Source organism: Trematomus bernacchii, unplaced genomic scaffold, assembly GCF_902827165.1.
Source record: "Trematomus bernacchii unplaced genomic scaffold, fTreBer1.1, whole genome shotgun sequence".
In the NCBI taxonomy this organism is placed as follows: domain Eukaryota; kingdom Metazoa; phylum Chordata; class Actinopteri; order Perciformes; family Nototheniidae; genus Trematomus; species Trematomus bernacchii.
Window position 1 is genome coordinate 8,465,591 of NW_022987656.1, and position 24,095 is coordinate 8,489,685.

Consider the following 24,095-nt stretch of genomic DNA (forward strand, 5'->3'; position numbering starts at 1 on the left):
CAATATAATATAATATAATATATTATAATATTATATAATTTAATTAAGGATACATACATTGCCCCTGATATAAGGCCAGTGGCTGTGTACCTTCAGTACATCATAAAGTGCAGGGATTCTCGTTCACCTTAGTAGAATTGCGTCCCAGAATTTGACTGGCAGTTACGGAATTGACGTTAATGTTTAGACGTAGCAGAGGCCCTGGTGGAAGGAAGTGGTCCCAGCGTGAACGAGAAGCCACCAAATCGGGACAGCAAGAGTGAATGACAGTGAGGAAATCCAACGAATGATTTGAAGTATTTTTATCCAAGACTAAAATTGAGAAAAAATACACCAGGTGAGATTATGTAGCACATTATATTATTGGTCTTCCTGGAATAACATTGCTATTGTGTATGTGTTGGCCTTATTAGCCATTAGCTAGTTAGCAGGCGGCTGTCTGACATGGTGATGGTGATGGTGCATGGTGGCTGTAGCCGCTGTCCAGACGTTGTTTAGCCTTACACGCTGTACATTTCGGGTAAAGCAGTTTTCAGTTAAGCTCACGGGAGCAGGCATAAAGTTAATGACCATTAAATAGCCAGGCTAAAAACTAGCTGCTTCAATACAGGGACTAACCGTTAATGTAACGTTCGCTAGCCATGCTAGGCTAACTTGTTTAGCGTTGTTTCCATTGCAGTTATGAGTCTTAGCCCTGTTGCTATGTAAGGGGCTAATAGCACACTTTTTGGCTACTTCATTTGTACCAATACATCACGGTATCAGGTAAGATAACGCAACGTAAATAAGCTAATTATTTATGCTAACGTTAGCGCCCAGCTGTTAGTTAATGGGAGCTAGCGTCTTCAGTTAATACTTTGACACCATATTGAGGCCAGGGGTCGTGTTGCTCTTTGGAGTTCAGGTTATCTCAAGCAGGCATCTCTAAATAGTTAATAACATAGCTTTTAAGGTTACGGCCATGTGTATTACATCAGCTACTCATGAGAAATGGAGCTGCTTAGTTGCTAACTAGCTAGCCAATGTTACTCAGCGTGGTCTCTACTTTAAGTACTTTTTTGACATACTTGAGTATTTCAATTTAATGCTACTTCATACTTCTTCTTCACTACATTTCAGAGGCTAATATTGTATTTTTGTACTCCACTAAATGTATTTTAAAACTCTTTATACATATAACTTACTTTGTACATATCATATTAAAACACTGATCTACACAGTATTTCATGTATATACATTTGACAATACAAACTACAATACTCAAATGCTCTGACATGTATAAAAACAGGATAATATAATAACTGTAATAATATATTACTGCATAACTGGGAGTTTTACTTTTGATACTTACAGTGCTTAGAGATGTACGATTAGCTGATACTTATATACTTTATACTATTTTGAAATGGACCATTTTGCATTATGAGTACTTTTATTTACAGTACATTTTAGTGCTAATACTTTTGTACTTTTAACATTTGAAATCAGAACTTTTACTTGCAGCAGAGTATTGTAAGACAATAGTATGTATACTTTTACTTACTAAGTATTTCTTCCAACACTGATTATATTAACACAACACAGGACCCCCCCTGACACCAGCCCACCCCACAGACATTCATGTAAACATGTTGTTGTTCTTTTAATACTTGAGCCAGTTTCATGTTCACCTCTCTGAATACCTTTTGCACATTTCTATACATCCTGATATGTGTAAACGTACCTGGAAATACACTTGATTCGGATTAACTACAATACTTGAGTACTTTCCACCAAAGTAACTTTCCACCATTGAATGTAATGGTTACTGAGTGAGGAAACTGCTAATGCTGAATTAACACAGTTTCAGAGAATCAAATATATGAATGTCAAACAGGCCCTTGTTTATTTAGTTAATGGCTGGATATGATGCAGTAAAAAATGACATTGTGTTCTACATGTTTGTCTTGCTTGAAATACCCCTAGCATATTTATCTCTTTTTCTGGCAGCAAGACTGTGGGACAGTGGCACGTGTGTCAATATCACAGGTGTTAATGATTCAGTCATTTACAACTGACATTAGGATCAATGTTACTGTGTGATATGGTGTTCTATGAATACAAGTGATAGACTTTTAAGGACCAGAAGTATTCATGTCTTCATGTCAGGAGAAGGTGTTTTGGAGAGAAAGCAAAGATCAAAAAGTGGCAAAATGTTTTGGACTGTTGCTCAAATGGCATGTGCTGATCCTGGTTGGTCATTTCTGATTGTTGTTATTATCTTTTGGCCCTTATTTTGCACATAATTAATGTTCTGTTTTTATATACCATTTCAAACTGGCCTACACTGATACTCTTTGACATGTGACACTGATGATTATGTTATGTCGCTAATGTAATTGATATTTGAAGTTTCAAAATAGATAAAGGCCTCTTATAAACAGTATGTCACGAGTGTTTTACTGGCAGATCAAACCTGTTGCCATCAGCAGCTGTGGCTCAGGGTGTAAATGACTGTCTACAAATCAAAGGGTCAGTGGTTTGATCCCTTTGATCCTTTCATATATTCATACTCTGTTTTAAGGTGTATGTAAGTTGTAAATGTTTCAGCTAAATTACATATAATTGGGATTTTCTCTTTGACTAGTGGTATGTAAATAACATTCTACAGGCATATGGCAAATGAAAAAAAGACTGGTTTTCCAAATACAGTCAACTGGTTTAATACACACAAACAAACTTTGACAGGCTTGCTATTTTGTGAACGAAAACAGAGACTTCCCATAGAGGCAGTTTTCTGTTGTGTGGATTTTTTGCCCCTCTGTTTACACTTTTACAGATTAGATATGATGCTTACAGCAGCCCAGCCGGACAGACAGTGTTTTCTCCCTTTTTTTCACTGATCCACATAACTTCCTCTGAAGGGGCTCAGCAATACATACACCAAGCAAGAACAGTCCAAGGATTGGTGAAATAGTTGTAACACACACACACGTCTGTCGTTATAGTACAAGTCCTTTGCCCTAAACCCAGACGAGCGGAGGGCAGCACGCCTGGCCCCGGACAGCTGAGGCAGTGAGACCTAAAGCTGCCCAGGCAAGACCTCATGCTGCCACTAGTTCATCTATCAAGGACCTATATAAAATAAAATGCTGAAATGTGTTGCCAAATATACTTGGAGAGGAAGAGAAACACTGTTATAGTGATGGATCATCCTTCCTCTGCTCATTGCACCCAGCTGTACCCAGTACCATTTTCATCTTTCTCTCTGCGTTTAATGGGCAGCTGTGGCTCAGGAGGTAACACAGTCGTCCTCCAATCAGAGTGTGGTTAAATTCCCCTGCAGTCAACATGTCGTTGTATCCATGGAGAAGATGCTTAACCCTTAAATTGCTCCCGATGGCCAACAGTGTTTGAGTGAATGTTAGTCTCCTTGAGCGGTAGCACCTTGTATGGCAGCCTCTATGAATGTGTGTGAATGCTGACTTGTATATGTAAAAGTGCTTTGAGTGGTCGTAAAGACTGAAAAAACACTATAATAATGCAGTCCATTTATCATTGCTTTTGTCTTTGCAGAGCTGAGGACCCATTCACAGTCCTTGACACTTCTCATTTGTGTAGAGGTGAGCTGTTTTACTTTTGAGTCAAATTATTATATTAGTCTAACCCAGGGGTCTGCAACCTTTTTGACCAAAAGAGCAATTTTGCCCCCATTTCCACCAATGTTTTTTGTCTGGAGCTGCAAAACATATTTGATAACTTGATTGCTTATAAAGTTGTATATATTGTTACATCAAAGACAAAAACTACAGTTTTTTTGCATTTATTATTTATTACATTATAGAAAACTGTTTACCTCTAATAATAAACAAATAACTCTTATAAGGAGAATTAAAAGAAATACACAGGCCTACTTTAAAATAAATCAACACAGCACTTGGGTAGTCCTCTGCACATTTGAAGAAAATGAATATAATTAAAATTGACCCACTTTGAAATAAATAAAACATAGCTGCACCCTAAAAAGAGTTAACTGATTGAATTATGATGAAGATCGTCAGGTGTCTTCCTCTTCCGTGTTTTTCCTCCAATGCGTAAAGGCTGCAGCACCTTTGATAACTTCTCTCCACATATCAAACATACCGGTAAGCCAGCATCGTTTGCTGTGAAAGCAGATAACTCTAACCACGCAGAATGAAACCCTCTGTGTTCCTCAGATACTTTTCTTTTCTTTGATGTATCCATAGTTCGCTCATCGAGCCGGGGCTCAGGTTATTCGCCTGTAAGAAAAGGCGCTGGTGCCAGTGGCGCGGGACCGTAGCAGGATGTGACGCATCTTTTAGTTCACCTAATTAAAACCGTTTTGTTTTTTATTTATGTGTCACATTATCACCTCAAAATACAAGATACGGAACATTTTCAACCGTGCAACAAAATATAAATAGTCCTACAAATATTTGTATTTTATTTCCTTCTTATTTTTGTCTAAGCTCAAGGGAGCCAGAGCAGAGGGCTTAAAGAGCTGCATGTGGCTCTCGAGCTGCATGCGGCTCGAGAGCCGCGGGTTGCCGACCCCTGGTCTAACAGTACTACATTAGCATCAGCAGATGCAGTCTCTGTGGAAGCTAAACTAACTTGTATCCTTCCTCTACATACCTAGTCATTAACTACACTGTAATATAGACTTATATATGTCATATCTGCATTGCAAACTGTATAACAATGTTCTCTGTTTGGTTTTCAGGTCTGTTACCTACTAAATGTGGGGCATCATCAGTACTTGATTGAGAGCCGTTTATCATGAAGCCCAGATTAAGTGTTGTCTGCTTATTCAAAAAGTCACACTTATTACCTGTAAGTATATTTCCTAAGAAATCCCTTCTCTTATTGACCAAATAATGTTCCCCCTTTAGAACTCACGCCGTAAACAAGCTGTTTTCAAACTCTTAAAAGGCCTAGCAATTTTCTAAACCACATGCTCAAAGAAATCTTCTTCTCAATATCTAAGCTATATCATGTTGCAGACAAGAGCCAAAACATCATTTTATAATGAATACATTATGATAACATTAAAAAGTTCTATCACCCAATACTAATTTCAGTGAATAGAGTTGAATGTGTCACAGTGTAACTCTATGGAACCTCCATTCAAGTTATCCAGCACAGCTGTCGCTAACAGCTATCTTCAACTCACTTCTCTTTCGCCAATTTCTACACTGATTTGCTGTTCACAATGTGGCAGAGAAATCATATGGCGTGTCCCATAATAGTGCATTTATTGCGTTATGTTGGTTTTAAAATGTCAGCCATTGGTAAACTCTGTGAGTTTTGAGCCCTGATCTGTGGTACTGAAGAAAAACAAGTGCGGTCACATTTTTGTTCTACAAAGACGTCTAGAGCGACTCAGGTTCAAAGACTTGATTTATGGCAGGTACCATTAGAAGGTCCATTCTTTCATATTTCATGGAAAAATCCAATCTTTTCAACCGCACACCTTGTATCACATTTCCAGACCAAGCAAACCACATTGCTACATTTCAAACTTAATAAACAAGAGCTCCAAAGAGGCTGTTATCAAGTTCTGAACAGGTGTTTTATCAAACTCCAAACAAGCCATTTTCATGTTCAAAAGAAGGTTTCTTTCTTCTTGATCTAAGGAAGTTCTTAACAAGTCATTGTCATGTTCTAAACCATCTCCAAACCACCTGTTGACATTCTCTAAGGAACATCCAAAAGCACTTGATCTGTAAACAAGCTGCCCTTTCCCCAAACAACTTCTAATGAAGCTGTCCTCAAGCTCTACTCTAATCTAGAAAGAAGCTCTTCCATTGCTGCTGTCACATTGTAAACAAGCTGCTTTAGAGCTCTTAATGAGCTGTTCTTGCCTTCTAAATAACGCTTTCAAGCCCTGAAAAAGTGAGTTCAAAGCCGTTCTCTGGCCGAAGTAGTTTGCATACACACTAGTTCACTAGAACTCATTGTCTCTAATCAGTTATGTGTGGCAGAAAGTCTCTAACACAGTTCCATCATCTCCCCCCACAGTGAACTTCTGTAAAGGATTATGAAATGAGATAAAGTGTACGACTGGAGGAGCACTGCCCCCCCCCCCACCTCCACCTCTTTGAAGCATGGCAGGCCTACAGCTGGTTACCCCTGCCACTTCACCCATGGGGCCTTTCTTTGGTCTGCCCTGGCAGCAGGAGGCTATCCATGATAACATCTATACACCGAGGAAATATCAGGTAAGGAGGCTTGTGTGTACCAGCTGCTATGTGTTGGATAAGTCTGTTGAGGATAAGTCAACAAAAAAGGCAAGAGGCAATAGAGTGTTGCGTCTGTGACGGTATAAGGGAGCAAAAAGACTACAGTACTGAACCATTTTTGAAGTAGAAGCATCAGCTTATGATTGATAATAGCTATATAGAAAGGTGCTAGTTAATGCCAACTCATTTTCGAGCTTCAGGACAGATTCCTGTTGATTTGTTTTCATTGGTTAGAAATGTGTTTATGATCTACCTGTCAGTAACCCTTGACCTTTCCTCCACAGGTAGAACTTCTTGAAGCAGCTATTGAACATAATACTATCGTCTGCTTGAATACTGGCTCAGGGAAGACCTTTATTGCAGTACTTCTAACAAAAGAGCTCTCCCACCAAATCCGTGGACATTACCAAGAAAATGCGAAGAGGACTGTTTTTTTGGTGAACACAGGTACCTGCTGACGTGCAACAGATGTTTGTTTGCCTTAGTGCGTCTCTTTTTGTCAAATACCTTTTGTAAACGGCACTAGTCATTCCCAAATTTGACCAAAGTTATTTTTCATATCAATTCTGATGCATATATTTGATTTGACCTGTTTCTCTCTGGCCTACAGCTCTGACTGTAGTTCAGCAGGCAGCTGCAGTCAGGACTCACTCTGACCTCACGGTGGGAGAGTACACAGACGTGGAGGAGACCTCAGCATGGACTGACCAGCGATGGAGTCAAGAGTTAATCCAGAATCAGGTGTGCTGCTTCTCTTTGCCTTATTTGTCTCAGTAAATGAACACTAGCTTCATGCTAGTTCCATGCTTATGGATGTTGTGAGCGTTTTGCAGAGTTGTCAGGTGTAAGAATTGACCATTACGTAGTTGTACATGTGTTCAAGGTTCAAGGTTCAAGGTTCTTTATTGTCAATCTGACATAGCTACAGAGTAATTATGCAGTTGAAAATCTTATGTCACAGGCTTCTCCAACAATGCAACATAATAACATAACATAACATAACATAACATGTTGTTCTTTGACAAAGACTTGTTAAAGTACAATGCATCAAATGACATTGTGGGTTTAACTCGGATGAATAACTCTAACTTTTGACCATAATTGGGCTATTTAGAGAGTGCTGCAGTGATGATGTATTTTTGTAGGCTGACCCGGAAGTTAGCATCCCAAGGGCTCCCTGAACAAAAAGCAATATTATTTTTCCATAGGATTTTGGAGTATTGCAGAAATGAAGCTCTGTGGCAAACAAAGGTTTATGATACCTACACGTTTTGTTCAGCAGGATAATCTCCACATTTTAACTCCAATTTCTGATTCCTTTTAAAGCGTTAATACAATAAGTAAAAAGGGTTAATGCTAAAATGCTAACGCATGGCTAAGAAAGTTCTAAGATGAAGGTGGCTTATGATGCATGTCATGACATATTTTTTATTTAATCGTTTATTTGAACCGGGACAGTGCACATTAATGAACATTTTAAACAAAGTAATGCTTTTAAATGTAAATGAGCCGGATTTTTAGCTTTGAGCTAGTTTCCATCCGTAGTCCCGTCACATACAACATTTATGAACATAACATTTATATACATGGCAAACAGAAATACATATGCAGAAAGAGCATGAGCAGCATGCACGCCACAAGGCAGTTGTAGCAGCAACGACATATAAAGTGCAGGAGGAGATACAAGAGCTACATCAAGTGCAAAAAAAGAGCTACCTAAAGTGCAAGAGGAGAGACCCCTGTGTTAAAGTGCAGTTAGCGGTGATTGCATGTCTGTTTGTTTCTCAACCATTCCTTGAGTTGACCTTTAAAACTATTGAGAGTGAAACAATCCTGTATCTCAGTAGGGAGGCTGTTCCAGAATGAGCTGCCTTTAATGGAGAGGACATTTTGACCAAAGGTGGTCCGTCTACGGTGGACCTCACAGTCTCCTCTGGTTTCTGACCTAGTGCAGCGTCCAGTGTGTTTTCTGTGGATGAATTCCCCTAAGGGAGGGGGGGGGGCAGTCCATGTAAACATTTATAAATAAAACACATACTTTTAAAAGACTTAAAATGGTCAAAACTCAATACATTGTGTTTTTCAAGGATGGTACAGTGGTGGTATGAATAAGGCTTTCTGTCAAACACCTTGATAGCTCTCTTGTACAGCTGTTCTATAGGTTTCAGGTTTGTGGCACAAGCAAATGACCAGTTTGTCAAACAGTATTCAATGTGGGATAGAATCATACAGTGGAGGTATGACTTTGCAGCATTGACAGTTAAGAAAGGTCTAATTTGTTTAAAATTTTGCAAGTTGAATTTAATGGTATTGGATACTTTCTTAATATGTTTCTTAAAATTCAAGTTTGAGTCCAATATGACTCCAAGATACTTGAAGTGGGAGACTAGTTCTATTTCTGCTCCGTTTAAAAACACATTGGATCCTTCGATTTTGACTGGTCGTTTACTGAACATCATGCATACTGTTTTTTTTGCATTTAACTGTAAGCAAATGTTGTTCAGCCAGTGTTGAACCTTGTCCAAAGCATTTGAGAGACAGGATGTGATCATTTCAGTATTTTTCCCGTGTACAAAGATGGCCGCATCATCGGCATACATTTGCACATTCAACTCAGGACATACATTAGGCAAGTCATTAATGTACAGAGAAAACAGTAATGGTCCAAGAATGGAACCTTGTGGAACCCCAACAGGGTTCACAAGGTAGGGGGATTTGGCTCCGTTGACCAAAACACACTGTTTTCAGTTTGATAAGTAAGATTTAACCCACTGTATTGAATCTGCAGAAAAATTGAAATACGTCAGCTTTGTAAGGAGCACTTGGTGGTTAACTGTGTCAAAAGCCTTCCTGAGATCAAGGAAGACAGCACCTACATATGGGCTCGTGTCCAACATACATTTAACCTTTTCCACAAAGACACAGTGAGCTGTCTCAGTGGAGTGGTGAGCATGAAAACCAAACTGCATTGGGTGGAGTGGAGCGATTTCTGTCTGTCAGTGGATAGTCCGGATTTTAAGCTCTGCTTTAATAGTTGGTCTCTAGATTTAATGAAATTCCTGCACTGTAGATTCAGCCAGGGAAGATGACGTTCCTTCCTGTCCCTAACTTGAGAAGGAAGACATTGTGTCATTAATTTGAGATATAAACAGATTACTGTTTTCACCAATGTCTTCAGAGGAGAGAGTGTCCCCCCAATCAATCATTTTCACTGCCTCCATAAAACGTTGTTGCAGGTTTTTGGGGATGAAGCGAGAACCCAAGGCAGGGGTTTTAGGTGTGGCCATGAACCTTTTTTTGTGAGTTTCCTGGCAAAAAGAACAAGATTATGCTCAGAAAGACCAGTCAGGAAGTTGTAGGTTTTAACTATTCTGTCAGCTTTGTTTGTAAATAATAAATCTATCATAGTCTTGGAGGTTTTGGTTATTCTAGTCGGTTGATCCATTAGTTGTATTAAGTTGTGTTTATCCATGATCCGTTTTAAGCTCTTTCTATTTTGTTTGTCATTCCAGTTGATATTAAAGTCTCCTAAAATGATTAGCTCTTTGTTGGAGTCACAGGAATTCAGCAGGAGTTTTACCTGGTCATAGAAATCCACCTTAGCGGTGGGTTGTCGATACAGGCAAATCATGGTGAGGGACATTTCCTCAGATAGTGTGATTTCCACACCAACACAATCAAACTCAATATTAGCTGGGAGCAATCTCCCTACAAGTAAAGGTATTCCTCACATAAAGCAACACACCGCCTCCTTTTCCCTTCAGTCTGTCCTTCCTAAACACATTATATCCTGACAGAGATACAAGAGTGGATGGTGACGAATGTTTTAGCCAAGATTCCGATATTCCCAAACAGTCAATATTGGACTCAAGGAGGAGATGTTCTAGCTGTTCATGTTTATTGCAGATGCTGCGGAAATGTAAATGTCCACTGAGTAGTCCCTTCGGCTTGCACCGAGGATCCTACACTATTTTAGCTTGATTCACCGTTTGAAACATTTTTGTGCAACAGTGTTTTTTTAAATACAGGATTTCTAGGCTTTACCTCGGTGCCGTTTATGACAGTGGAGCAGTCAAAGCTACATTTGGTAATTTAGACACTTGTTAAAGAGCGCTGTTTTTAAGACTCATAGAGACTTCAGACATTATCCAGTGGTGTGTATTTACTGACATATCTTTAGTTACAGAACAAAACATGAACATCTCTTAAGCTTGTTTCTAACCACAGACCTAGTTTCAGATATTTAACAAAAAACAGTGCTAAAATGCTAACTCATTTCTGAGTTATGGACTCATTCCCGCACCACTCTATTTGCACCTTCATTACCAATCATTCCATAGTCATTGCTGAAAATAATATTGTCTCCTCTCTTTCTCAATACTCTCTTCTACAGGTGCTGGTCATGACCTGCCACATATTCCTTCACGTTCTAAAGAATAAAATCTTGCCGTTGTCTAAAATCAACTTGGTGGTTTTTGATGATTGTCACCTGGCCATCACAGAGCACCCTTACTGTGAGATAATGAAGGTGAGATTGTTTTTGTTTGAGTTTTTTTGTATTTTGCCGGAAAGTGGTCCAAGACAAATGTGAATGACTTGACTCTGTTCTGTTTCTGTGCAGCTGTTTGAGGGCTCCTCATGCTGCCCTCGTATCCTGGGTCTCACAGCCTCCATTCTGAACGGGAAGTGTGACCCGTCAGAGCTGGAGCAGAAGATCCTGAGTCTGGAGAGGGTCCTGAAGAGCAATGCTGAGACCGCCACTGACCTTGTGGTTCTGGACAGGTACAAAGCCCTTACTTCTGATCTATGTCTTTATGACTTTATTTGGATCCCCGTTAGCACTAGCATGAGCATTAGCTATTCATCCTGGGGTCCTCACTAGGGATGGGAACGATTAATCGAATATTCGAAATTATTCAGGTATGACAATATGAGTTATGAATATTTGTATTGTTATTATTATTATTTATTTTTTTGGAGGGGTGCCTAAGTTGATTACATATTATCAAATGGAATAATTCAATGTATACGACAGTGCCATAGCTAAGTGTGTTAGGTCTAAAGGTGTGTTTTGCTCCGCTCACCGGTCCCTCACAGCGGGCAGAGCTGCAGGTGCTGATCTCTCTCTCTCGCGTCCGGTTATACTTCACTCGCTTTTATGTCCAAATCCATCAGATCTAGCTAGTTCTAGCTAATGATATGGCTGCTGCCCCTCCCTACACGCAGATCACACAGACTCAAACCTCATCTTATGCCCACATTCCAGCTGAGAGGGTCTTCTCTACAGCTGGCCTGATTGTGAATCGCCCCCGCACCCGCCTCTCCCCTGAGTAGACATGCTCATATTCTTCAAGAAGAATGAGTATTGAATAGCTGCATTCTGTGCATAGGCCCTGTTACAGGTTGTTGATCTCTGTTGTAATAGGGTTACGTTACCCTAACCCGTTATGTTGTTCCTGTATGATCCCTCTTTCATTTAAAAAACAAGTTATGTTTTAAGCATGAAAGCTGTAGGCCTATAGCTGTCAACTGTTCAAACTGTGATCACCAGTTCAATACATTTGAGAAATTCGACTTGGTTTCTATACTTATTTGAACATGTATTTATTTATTTTTGAAAATAAAAAAATACATTTTTTTTTTTTTTTTCACACATTTCTTTTTTTTTTGTATAGGATATGCACATTTCGGTTAGTCGGTTAACCGTTTATTTGGGGGTCGAATATTTGAATATACATTTGCTTTCAAATTCCCATCCCTAGTCCACACACATACAGTCAAACACACATTCACACAGTTTAGCCATTTAAATTAAGTAAACATTCTGCACTTACAGACATGTTAAATACCCCAAAAATAATAGTAAACAATGAATATAAAATGTAATTATCTGCAAAGGAAGATATATACTTTTACGCTTGTTTTCATTTTTCTCTAAACCATTGAAAAAAAACCCAGGAGTGAACAGCTACAGTATATGTAGGGATGGGTACCGAGCCCCGGTATTAAACGGGCCCCGGGGCTGAATTATTAAAGACCGTGGTACCGTTAAGCTCCGACGTTATCGGTCTTTTTATCGGTACTGGAGACATTTAAAAAATATATCATGTGTATTATTGCTACACAAACATTATATTGCAGTTTTAGTGTCGCCAACTCCGTTTCTAATACGCAAAAAGACTGCAAAATGCGTCATTTTTAGTATTTTCGATCTCTCCAATCCAGACGAGAGATCTCTCTCCCCCGCCTGTGTGCGAGGGGGCGGGGCAGTTTACACACACGCAGCTGCTACATGCAGCAACACACACACACGGAGGAGATGGCGGAGAGAACGAGCTCCGAGGTGTGGTTAAACTTTACCCGTCTCGCTCGTTGCCTAAAGTGCAATAAGAGTTTAGCATGTCAGGGCGGTAACACGAGCAATTTGTCTAAACATCTTGCAAAAGTGCTCCACATTCAGACGGAGGAATGCACCGGGTTCGACTGTCTCTCTAGTAGCTCTGTAGCCCCATCCACGAGTAACGTTTCCACGTCAGGTATATTATGTATGCTAGCAGCAACACACGGAGCTAACTCAATGATACAAACATGGGTTAATGATTAGAGGTAACTGAGTTATTTAGTTTGTTAAAGTTTCAGCCATTCTGTTCCCAGTTCTGTCATCAGATTATTTAATATGATTTGTTAAAACGTTGTTGTTTCTGTTGATGTGAAATATTATGTATTTCATTTAAATAAAAAGCAATGTTAGTTTTGTTCACAATTTGTTAATTGTCATTTAATCGTTTATTTGAATAGGGACAATGCACATTAATGAACACTTTAGACAAATAATGCTTCAAGTGTAAATATGCCAGATTTTAGCTTTGAGCTAATTTCCATCCGTAGTCCCTGACATACAACATATAGTTAGTTTACCTCATTTTTTTCTCCAAAAGAACCGATAAGAGTACCGTTAAAAGACCGGACCGATAAGCGGTATCGATAAAAGTAGTAGTACCGTTAAAACCTTAACGATACCCATCCCTAAGTATATGTATGGTTAATGTGTGTCAGTTACCACTATACATAGCAACAAGAAATGTCCTTGGTAACACTTCATTCAAACAGAAAAGTGAAACATAGTGTTGTCAAATCTCCCAATGAATGAAAATGAATGACCCAGATTGGCCTGCCAGTAACCTACTCTGTGTTGTATTCAGATATTCCTCTCAGCCCAGAGAAGTGGTGCTGGACTGCGGCCCCTACCTGGATAAGAGTGGTCTCTCTCAGTGTCTGCAGGAGGAGCTGGAGGAAGCGCTCCACTTCCTGAACGACTGCAACCTCTGTGTCACCAAAGAGGACCGGGACCCCACCTTCATCTCCAAACAGGTCAGAGCTAGCAAGACTAACAATTGCTATGGGGATCTTCCATTTAAAGTGATGTTTAAAACTCAGTTAATGGGGCTCATTTTTATATTGCTTCAGTTTATAACCGTAACGGATGGAAAAGTTCAGATGAATTTTTCAATACATGATGCGCTTCCACAAACAACAACCAACATCATTATTACATTCAAATGAAGTACATTATTCAAGTTTACATTAACTTTGGATAATAACTCATGACATTTAAAAAGAGAGTTGGAGAAAGTATCAGAGCATTGTAAAGGCTGAAAAGATGAGTTACTTTTCTGATATTATTTCTAGTAATTTAAACAAACCTTGTGTTCTTTTTAAAACCATTGATGCTATGTTAAACTCTCCTTTATCCACTTGTATTGAAGCTTCAACTGAGGTGTGTGAAACATTTCTCTGCTATTTTATAGACAAGATCTCCACTATTAGAGCCTGTATCTCACCACCCTCTTTTGACCCCTCCATTGACATCACATGCACTGCTGTGTCGTTGTCATTTCTCAGTGACATTGTTGCTAAATGAAAACCCTCATCTTGTCCCACAGACCCAGTCCCTCCTCGACTTTTTAAAGAGATATGGGACACTATTGGATCTAAAGTCCATACAATTATAAATAGCAGCCAAGAGTCCGGTTCTGTGCCAGTTTATTTCAAACAAGCGGTTGTGGCACCCCTGATGAAAAAAAACGAATCTGGACACTTCTGTCTTCTCAAATTACAGACCTTTCTCTAAGCTTCCTTTTTATTAAAAAAATCTTGGAGAAAACAATACTCTTACAGCTGCAGTCTTTTATACATGCACACAATATTTTTGATATTTTTCAGTCCGGTTTTAAAGCGCTTCACAGTACTGAGTCTGCCCTTCTAAGAGTATTCAATGACCTCCTGGTCACTACAGACTCTGGTGACTCTGCCGTCCTTATGCTCTTAGACCTCACAGCTGCCTTTGATACGATTGACCACTCCATTCTTATCTCTGGTCTAGAGCACTGTGTGGGTATCAGGGGCACTGCCTTAGAGTGGTTCAGGTCCTATTTGTCCCAGAGATCCTTCTCTGTTAGGCTTGGTGAATTTGCATCTTCTTCTGCCCCCCTATCCTATGGATTCCCCAAGGTTCTATTTTGGGGCCCATTTTCTTTTCCTTATACCTTCTCCCCCTTGGACTAATTTTTAGAAAACATGGCGTCTCCTACCACCTTTATGAGGACGACTCCCAAATATACCTACCCCTAAAACAAAACACCAGCTCTCTGATGCCCCTGGTTCACTGTCTTAATGACATAAAGGCCTGGATGGCGCTAAACTTTTTAAATATAAATGAGAGCAAAACGGAGGTCATTGTGTTTGGACCACATGGGGATGTCCCTTCCATTGACCTGGGTTCCCTACAACCGTATGCAAAACCCATGGTCACTAATCTGGGCGTTAAACTCAACAGTGCTTTTAAATGAGATAAACAGATAAACTCTGTGGTTGAGTCCAGTTTTTATCACTTGAGGCTCCTGTCCAAAATTAAACCGGTTTTATCCTTTTTAGACTTTGAGCGTGTAATTCGTGTAAACAAGACCTCGCTGGCACGCCTGCAGCTGGTACAAAACGCTGCGGCTCGGCTGCTTACAGGAACACGCAAGCATGAGCACATCACTGATCAGCTGCTGCTGGTAGTCCCTAAAACCAAGAAAAAGACCAGGGGAGACCGAGCCTTCTCAGCGGTAGCCCCCAGGCTCTGGAACGACCTGCCCCCCCCATGTCAAATTGTCGCCCACCCTCCAAACTTTTAAGTCCCGCCTAAAGACCCACCTCTTTTCCCTCAGTTTGAGCTATGTTTTATCGATTTGTATGCTTTTATTGTCTGTCCACAGCCTTTATGTACCTTGTATTAATTCTTATGTGTGCCTTTTATCTTTTCTTATGTGTGCCTTTTATCTATTATTGTAGTTTGCTGTGAAGCACTTTGGTAAACCCTCTGTTTTTAATATGTGCTATAGAAATGAAGTGGATTGGATTGAATAACACTGGAGAAATGAGCGCTCTCTCTCCCTCTCTCTCTCCCTCTCTCTCTCTCTCCCTCTCTCCTGACAGCCTGTCAGTATCGTCTCATGCAGCTCAGTGATCCAGTAATGAGTGACCCGACAGTGAAGAATAAATATATTTATAACTAGTTTAGCTAGTTCCAGAGGTAGATAAAATAGCTAACTTGAAGTGTGTGTCACCGGTCAGTCACCTTTAAGCCTCTTATGTTTATATCAATGTGTGTTTTTTTTTTACTATTGAGGTAACATACCATCCTACTGGTATCAAAAACAAGCTGCTGTTTATTCTATAGAATAAATAACCCTTTCCTCCCTCTACTGAAGAGATGTTGTTTTGTCATAACTGTGTCTGGGCAAGCTACTGCCATGCAGCAATAACCCTTTAGAGGGCAGATAGGGACTGTTACCCAGGTGCTCAATTTAGATCCTGTTTCCTCCAGTCAATAAGCAGTTCATCAGTTCATATAAATGTCTCTGTCCATATCAGGTCCTGGGTGACTTCCTGGCCGTGCTCATGGTTTTAGGGCCCTGGTGTGCAGATAAGGCCGCAGGCATCATGGTGCGCGAGATCCAGAAGTACATCAAACACGAGCAGGAGGAGCTCAGCCGCAAGTTCCTGCTCTTCACCGACACCATCCTGCGCAAAGTGCACGCCCTGTGCGAGGAGCACTTCTCCCCCGCCTCCCTGGACCTCAAGTTCGTCACCCCCAAGGTCCTCCGGCTGCTGGAGATCCTGCACGAGTACAAGCCCTTTGAGCGGCAGCAGTTCGAAAGCGTAGAGTGGTACAATAACCGCAACCAGGACGACTACGTCTCATGGAGCGACTCTGAGGATGAAGATGAGGACGAGGAGGTGGAAGTCAAAGAGAGGCCTGAAACCAACTTCCCCTCGCCGTTCACCAACATCCTTTGTGGGATCATCTTCGTGGAGAGGCGCTACACGGCTGTCGTCCTCAACCGGTAGGCTGGCAACCACTTCACACATAGTGATGTCAACTAAAGACAATGAAATGTTTCTGTTTATAATACTGTCATATGTGTTTGTTGGTAGCTCTTAGTGTGAAGTGAATCGCCCTTATTTTTGGACCCTGTGGAATACACTATTTATAATCAATAACTCAGAAGTCCACCGTGAGGATTCATGGATTAGGGATAATATGCGGTCAGGGTCTTTTTGTCCTACAATGACCGGCTCGCTGCATATTATCCTGCTTTTAACACGGCTACCTGCCAAATAAATCATCAATTTGACACAACATATTGATTTAAAAATGATTATTTTGCTTCTGCTAAGCAAAGTAGTCTGTTCTATTGCAAAACAACAGCTGGAACTGCGGCAACAGCAACTTAACTTAAAATGACAGCAGCACTGATGGAGGTTTTCAGTAACTGTCCAAGTCTGGACATATTTTTTTTCAATGAGCAAGTCTTAAAACAATGCCAGAGCCCATACCCTGTTCCCTTTAGTGTCTACTTCCTGTCCGTCTCCTTCTGCTGTTCCCTTTAGTGTTTACTTCCAGCCTGTCTCCTTCTGCTGTTCCCTTTAGTGTTTACTTCCTGTCTGTCTCCTTCTGCTGTTCCCTTTAGTGTTTACTTCCTGCCTGTCTCCTTCTGCTGTTCCCTTTAGTGTTTACTTCCTGTCTGTCTGTCTTCTTCTGCTGTTCCCTTTAGTGTCTACTTCCTGTCTGTCTCCTTCTGCTGTTCCCTTTAGTGTTTACTTCCTGTCTGTCTCCTTCTGCTGTTCCCTTTAGTGTTTACTTCCTGTCTGTCTCCTTCTGCTGTTCCCTTTAGTGTCTACTTCCTGTCTGTCTCCTTCTGCTGTTCCCTTTAGTGTTTACTTCCTGTCTGTCTCCTTCTGATGTTCCCTTTAGTGTCTACTTCCTGTCTGTCTCCTTCTGATGTTCCCTTTAGTGTTTACTTCCTGTCTCCTTCTGCCGTTCTGTTGAACTCTCTGACGTCCAGCTCTCTGTTCAGTTGTATTCACTGTGGATAGTTTAGCCATCATGAACCCAAAGTGTTGTGCATATATAAATGAATATTTAAGAAGTATTCCAAAGTGTTTTCTGATGGATAAATGGCAAATGAATATGTTTGTTTGGCTTCTTTCTGTGTATTGAATCATGATCAGTGCCCTTTGAGGAGCAGTCTGCTTTTGAAAAAGAGCAGATATTTGTTAAGAGCAGAGTATTTCCCATGTTTTGAGAATAATGACAGTTGTGCCAGTGCATCTTAGAGAAACTTCAACATGTATGTCTGTGTTCCTCCCTCAGTCTGATCAAAGAGGCGGGGAAGCAGGACCCGGAGCTGGCTTACATCAGCAGCAACTTCATCACCGGCCACAGCATCGGCAAGAACCAGCCGCGCAACAAGCAGATGGAGGTGGAGTTCAGGAAGCAAGAGGAGGTATATATGCTCATATGGTTCACACTGTACATAAATATACTGTCATATTTTGATATATGTAGAGTTATCGCGTTTCATTGCAGGACCTAGCTACCACTGAGCTCCCTCACAGATTAGTCACTTTCTATTCTTTCCTCTAGAGTTGTAACCATTTTTATTCTGATTCCACAATCGATTGGAAAGAGCTTTCAACTTAGATCAGAATCAAAAGCATAATGGGCTATTCTCTCAGTATTTGTATGTTGTTTCAACCCCGCCTACTCCTGTGCCTCAGAAGAAAAAACAACACGGCACATTACACCGGAGCCTGCAGCTTAAAGACAGAAAAGCACACTTCCCTGGAGCATGAACCAAAAAAACATGATAGTGTAACCTCGCACAGCCTGCAGCCCAAAGACAGAAAGGTAAAGCTTACCAGTTGCACAAACACTGCCAGAGTTGGAGATGACAGAGAAACAACAGAACTGGAAAATCCTCTAGCTTCCCTGAAGTCACCATACAGCAACATTTTGCTTTAATTCTGATAACACGTCAGTGACGGAACAATAAAGATTTCCTTCAAACTTTAAGAAATTAAGTTAAACTCTGTAAACCCAAAGTTTTTCCACCAACAAGCTCTCTCTTATGATGTGAAAATCCTCCACTTTTACTCTCTGCTTGGGGCCACACAATATAAGTAAGCGAAAGAAATTGCAGAAAATGTCCTTAGCCAATCACTAAGAGCCAATGTGTTTATCCAACTGCCAACACTAATGGGCTTGCACATGAGTTGCGCTTCTTGATGGGATTCATAGGTTTGTCCTGGCCCTTCAAGGTAGTGAACATTTACATTTAGTAGTTTAGAAAGCATTTCTTAAAGACTTTCTATTGCTTCGGCTCCCCTGTTTCTCTCACAGGTTCTTCGCAAGTTCCGCGCTCATGAAACCAACCTGCTGATCGCCACCAGCATCGTGGAGGAGGGCGTGGACATCCCAAAGTGTAACCTGGTGGTGCGCTTCGACCTGCCCACAGAGTACCGCTCCTACGTCCAGTCCAAAGGCAGAGCGCGAGCCCCCGTCTCCAACTACATCATGCTGGCTGACAGCGAGAGGACCAGAGGCTTCGAGGAAGATCTCACCACCTACAAGTCCATAGAGAAGGTGGCACTTTCTTTAGTCAATGGAGGATTATTTGAATAGTGTTAGGAGAAATGTAGAAAGTTCAATTGTGATCCTGTGAAGCTGAATGAGGTAGTGATGATGATGATGATGTTACTCTTCTGAGCAGATCTTAAGGAACAAGTGCTCCAAGTCGGTGGAGGTAGGTGAGTATGAGTTGGAGCAGGTTCTGGACGATGACAACATCATCCCTCCCTACGTGCTCCGCTCTGAGGATGGAAGCCCCCGGGTCACCGTCAACACGGCCATCGGACACATCAACAGGTCGGTGAAGTCTTCAAATCCTCAATCCATTTAGGAAACGCTCCTAAATCAGCTTTTTAAATGTCCTCTCTGCTCTGGTGCTCAGGTATTGTGCTCGGCTGCCCAGCGACCCTTTCACTCACTTAGCCCCGAAGTGTAAAACTGCAGAGAGGCCGGACGCACGCTTCCAGTCCACGCTCTACCTGCCCATCAACTCCCCTCTGAGAGTTCCTCTTAAGGTGAGGAAGAACATCTGCATTTTTAACAATGTTGGCAATGGTTACAAGGCCTGTGTCCACATAGCAGCTTTTTCTGACCGCCAACTTGTTTTTTAACATGGAGTGATAGTATGCTGCACTCGGCTCCTTCTGCCATCAATGCGGCAGTTTTGCATTTCTCCAGTTTGTGTGTATGTCAAAGTACAGTATCTGTGGAGGGCCGCACATTTTAAATCTATTATATCGTCGCCTTTTTACTCTCCTTGATACGAGAACATACATCAGTATTTACATTGACATTAGACAATGCATATACTTGGTATTATTAATGATACTGTATAATACAGAGCACTTTTATAAATGAATTTTACTACAGCACTTTCCGACAGAAAAGGTGCCACACGGGGCTTTAGGCCTTTTTTTTTCTTTCTTTTTTTTCATATGTCAACACTCGATAGATTCCATTAGTGTAAACTAATAGAATGTATTAATAACTGAATTAGGTTCTTCCTTTGATCAATGTGTCACTGTCTTTGCAGGGTCCTATCATGTTCTGTGCCAGGCTGGCAGAGAAAGCAGTTGCACTTCTATGTTGTGAGAAACTCCACAAAATAGGTAAAACCAGAATGAGATTTTTCAGATGCATGATGGGGAAACTATTCAATGTGAGCCTGTATAGAACTCTCCCCTGCATCCTCTTCATCTTGTTATGCTGCTTTCTTTACCCCAGGTGAGCTGGATGATCACCTGATGCCGGTGGGAAAGGAGACGGTGAAATATGAAGAGGAGCTGGACCTCCACGATGAAGAGGAGACCAGCGTACCAGGCCGGCCCGGCTCCACCAAGAGGAGGCAGTGCTACCCTAAAGCCGTAAGGAGGCTCCCTCTCTCTCATTGCACACAAATTAGCATCTCTAAGCAGAAACCATATTTCTACAGTTCATTTCCATGTTTTCTCATGGGACAATCCCTACATTCCTTTCACTGACTTTTTGGATGGAAAATGTGTATGTTGTTATGTATTAAAAAAAAAAATGCTCATCTTCTACTCTGGTTTGGAAGTTGCAATTGTTGAGCAGAAATGTCTAGTAAGAACTAATTCAGAATCTTTGATTTGAGCATAATAACAGATTTCTATTTCCAAATACACATTTAGATACGTGTCACTTTAAGGTGTTGGCATTCATGTTTATCTTCCTATCGCTCTATAAACATTAGAAATTTTCCAAATGTTTAATGACGTCTTATTATTTATGAAGTGCTTACTATTTTGTTACAAACAGCGAGCATCCTGTTGAATTGTTCAATGTTTTTCTCCTTCACTTCTCCTCCTCAGATACCTGAGTGTCTGAGGGACAGTTACGCAGTGCCAGAGCAGACGTACTACCTATATGTGGTCGGGATGGTGCTCACCACCCCCCTCCCTGATGAACTCAACTTTCGCAGAAGGAGGCTGTACCCACCGGAGGACACCACCAGGTGCTTCGGCATCCTGACTGCCAAACCCATACCTCGAGTACGTCACCTCCCATTATTCTCTCACATCAGACTCTTAAGGAAAGAAAGAGAGAAATGGCTGTCATTGGTTGTAGATGGTAGCTGATGCTTCTTTTCTGTCCAGATCCCCCATTTCCCGGTGTACACCCGCTCGGGTGAGGTGACCATCTCCATCGAGCTGCAGAAGTCCGGCTTCACGCTGACCACCGCCCAGCTGGACCTCATCACCCGCCTGCACCAGTACATCTTCTCCCACATCCTCCGCCTGGAGAAACCTGCACTGGAGTTCAAGCCCACGCTGGCTGACTCGGCCTACTGCGTTCTACCTCTGAATGTTGGTCAGTACAATCACTCTGTCACTCTTATTGCATTCATCTCCCCTAGGCAGTGGTACTCCAACGTCATACTATGTCATACTATGACGTAATTAAGCCCAATAAGACTTCCATTGACTTGCATTGGAAACTAGATGTCTGGTAATTAGTGCAGTGTTTCCCCTAGGATGGAGTCATAGCAGCGGTGCTAAGGCACGTGGGCCCAGCATAATGTGAACGCGGAGCGCGTGGAATTTTTTAGTGTGTGCACGTGCGAAGTGCGCCCCGCCAATTTGTTTCTATGTGTCTGCCAGCACAAGAAAGGCTCTTGAGGCCTAATACCAGGGCCGGTTCTAGACAATTTGCTGCCCTAGGCGAGATTTTATATATAAAGAATATATGAAAAATCTCTACAAAAGACAAATACACTACAAAAACAGAAACGTATTGACATAGGTAATAGACGTCAAAATGGCTTCAAATGTATTCAGTATTGTATGAACATGTTTGAATTGGGGGGTGGACGTCACATCCTCTAGAGCAGTGCTTCTCAAACCTTTTTCAGTAATGTACCCCCTTTGAAACATTTTCTCAGCCAAGTACCCCCTGACCGACCCCGAACATTTTTGATCGAAAAAGCCTATATAAATAATTACAATATAGTGATGTTCCCTCAGTGTGTGATTTATTAACTGCTTCGTGCATGAATTACAACAAACTAAGGATATTTTCATTTTATGCATGAAAAAAAATAACGTTTTTATAAAACAGGTTTTTCAACTGAAGTAATATATGTTTAACAAACTAATGAACAAAATGATATATTGTGAAAAACTATAATACACACATTTGACATGTTTATATGAGGACCCCCTTGGTGGTTCTAGGAATTTTTTATATAAAATTGTGTTTTCTATTTAATTTATTGTACTAAGATTATTTTTGTAATCATGCATGGTATTTTTTTAATTAACCTTTTTTTTCTTTTTTTTTCTTTTAAATCTCACGTACCCCCTGCAGTACCCCAACGTACCCCTAGGGGTCCGCGTACCCCCATTTGAGAACCACTGCTCTAGGGGGGTCCGGGGGTATGCCTCCCCGGGAAGATTTTCTTGAACATTTTAAAGTAAAATGCTTCAATCTGGTGCACTTTGAGCACACAATTACTAGAGACCTGATCTAGGGGAACTCTAAAACACCCATCTGAAAAAGATCGGGTTACATTTTAATAATCAATAAGTATATGAACATAACCAATAACCTACCATAGCCAATAACAAATAAATGTAACTTATTTTATTTTTGTTGTTCATTCATATCTTATTTTACCTAGTTAACATTTATTTATTTATGCATATTTTTGTATCTCTCCAACTTTAAACGATATGTTTGGTTTACTGTCCTATAGTATACATTGGAATGATTTCAAACCTGTTTTTATTTATCCTAATAATTATAAAGGAGTGCCTTGGAAATATGTGTTTACATAATTTGTCGTCAAACCGTTTGAGACCCACTGAGATAACTTAGACTAAAATGAACTATCTAAACCCTCAGAGAGTCCTTTACCTCACTGAGCCTCTCAGTCTGACAGGAGAGCTCTCCTCCACCCTGGTTGTAGAAACATCTACTTCTTATATCCGTTAGTGCAGCTAGCACCAGATTCTAATAACAGCACCGGTACCGGTGCGCCCTCTCTCTCTCTCCCTCGCTCGCTCTCTCGCTCCCACGCTCGCACTTTGGCTGTGAGCTGCGGGCGCCTGATAAGCCAACATCCCCCACTTTCATCACTTACAGCGCCCATCGTACAGGGCAAATGAAAAGTGTAACCGGGGTGAAAAGGGAGTTACATTTACTTAATTATGAATGTTGTTACATCAAGGCCGAAAATTAGGATGAGCGCCAATGGTCAAAAATGTTTTTTCCCCTCCCAGAGCTACCAACGCAGCGCCCCCCAGATCTGGCGCCCCTATGCCAAAAATCGGCCCTGCCAGTACATACAGTGGCAATGTCTCAAGATTTAGCAAAAATACACCTTTATTGAACAGTAACACAAATACTACAAATCCACATAACAAACAATCAAAAATGAAAAAGGGTCGCCACTTATTATTATTTTAATTAAAAAAGAAAAAGTAAAAAAAAAATATATATATTCTTTATTTTTTTTTTGGGTACCTGGCTACGCCGCCACGATTTGTATTTAGGGGAAACACTGTAGTGTAGTGTATTGTGTATATATGTGTTTTTTTACTACTACTTTAATCAACTACTCATGGTTAAATTATCATCATCATCATTGTGCGATTAAAGTCGATGGACCTTGTTCTACAGTTTTTTTTTTTTTACAGCAAAATTATGCATTTGTTTACATGAGGGGTCAAAATGTCCCCTTCAGGAGGATAACTCTCTTTCTCCACATTAAATGTTAGACATAGGGATGTCCCGATCACCTTTTTTTGCTCCCGATCCGATTCCGATCATTTGATTTTGACAATCTGCCGATACCGATTTTTCCCGATCCGATCTTTATGCAATGCATTAAGAGGGAAAAAAAGGTAACAGATAACGGCTGGTCATCCAACGCGATG

General features: G+C 40.8%; 1 protein-coding gene across 1 annotated transcript in view; it reads left to right on the forward strand.

Moving 5' to 3' along the window:
- Nucleotides 1-215: 215 nt before the first annotated feature.
- The window catches only part of dicer1 (dicer 1, ribonuclease type III), a 50,855-nt gene continuing 26,975 nt past the window's right edge, over nucleotides 216-24,095 (forward strand). The window contains 18 exon segments of the mRNA XM_034135194.1: nucleotides 216-337; nucleotides 3,556-3,602; nucleotides 4,724-4,833; nucleotides 6,022-6,221; nucleotides 6,527-6,689; nucleotides 6,853-6,983; nucleotides 10,636-10,770; nucleotides 10,864-11,024; nucleotides 13,445-13,613; nucleotides 16,161-16,633; nucleotides 17,944-18,076; nucleotides 18,973-19,215; nucleotides 19,343-19,497; nucleotides 19,583-19,715; nucleotides 20,234-20,309; nucleotides 20,425-20,564; nucleotides 21,030-21,209; nucleotides 21,315-21,528. Coding sequence (XP_033991085.1) covers nucleotides 6,108-6,221; nucleotides 6,527-6,689; nucleotides 6,853-6,983; nucleotides 10,636-10,770; nucleotides 10,864-11,024; nucleotides 13,445-13,613; nucleotides 16,161-16,633; nucleotides 17,944-18,076; nucleotides 18,973-19,215; nucleotides 19,343-19,497; nucleotides 19,583-19,715; nucleotides 20,234-20,309; nucleotides 20,425-20,564; nucleotides 21,030-21,209; nucleotides 21,315-21,528 — 2,620 coding nt within the window. The 5' untranslated portion in view covers nucleotides 216-337; nucleotides 3,556-3,602; nucleotides 4,724-4,833; nucleotides 6,022-6,107.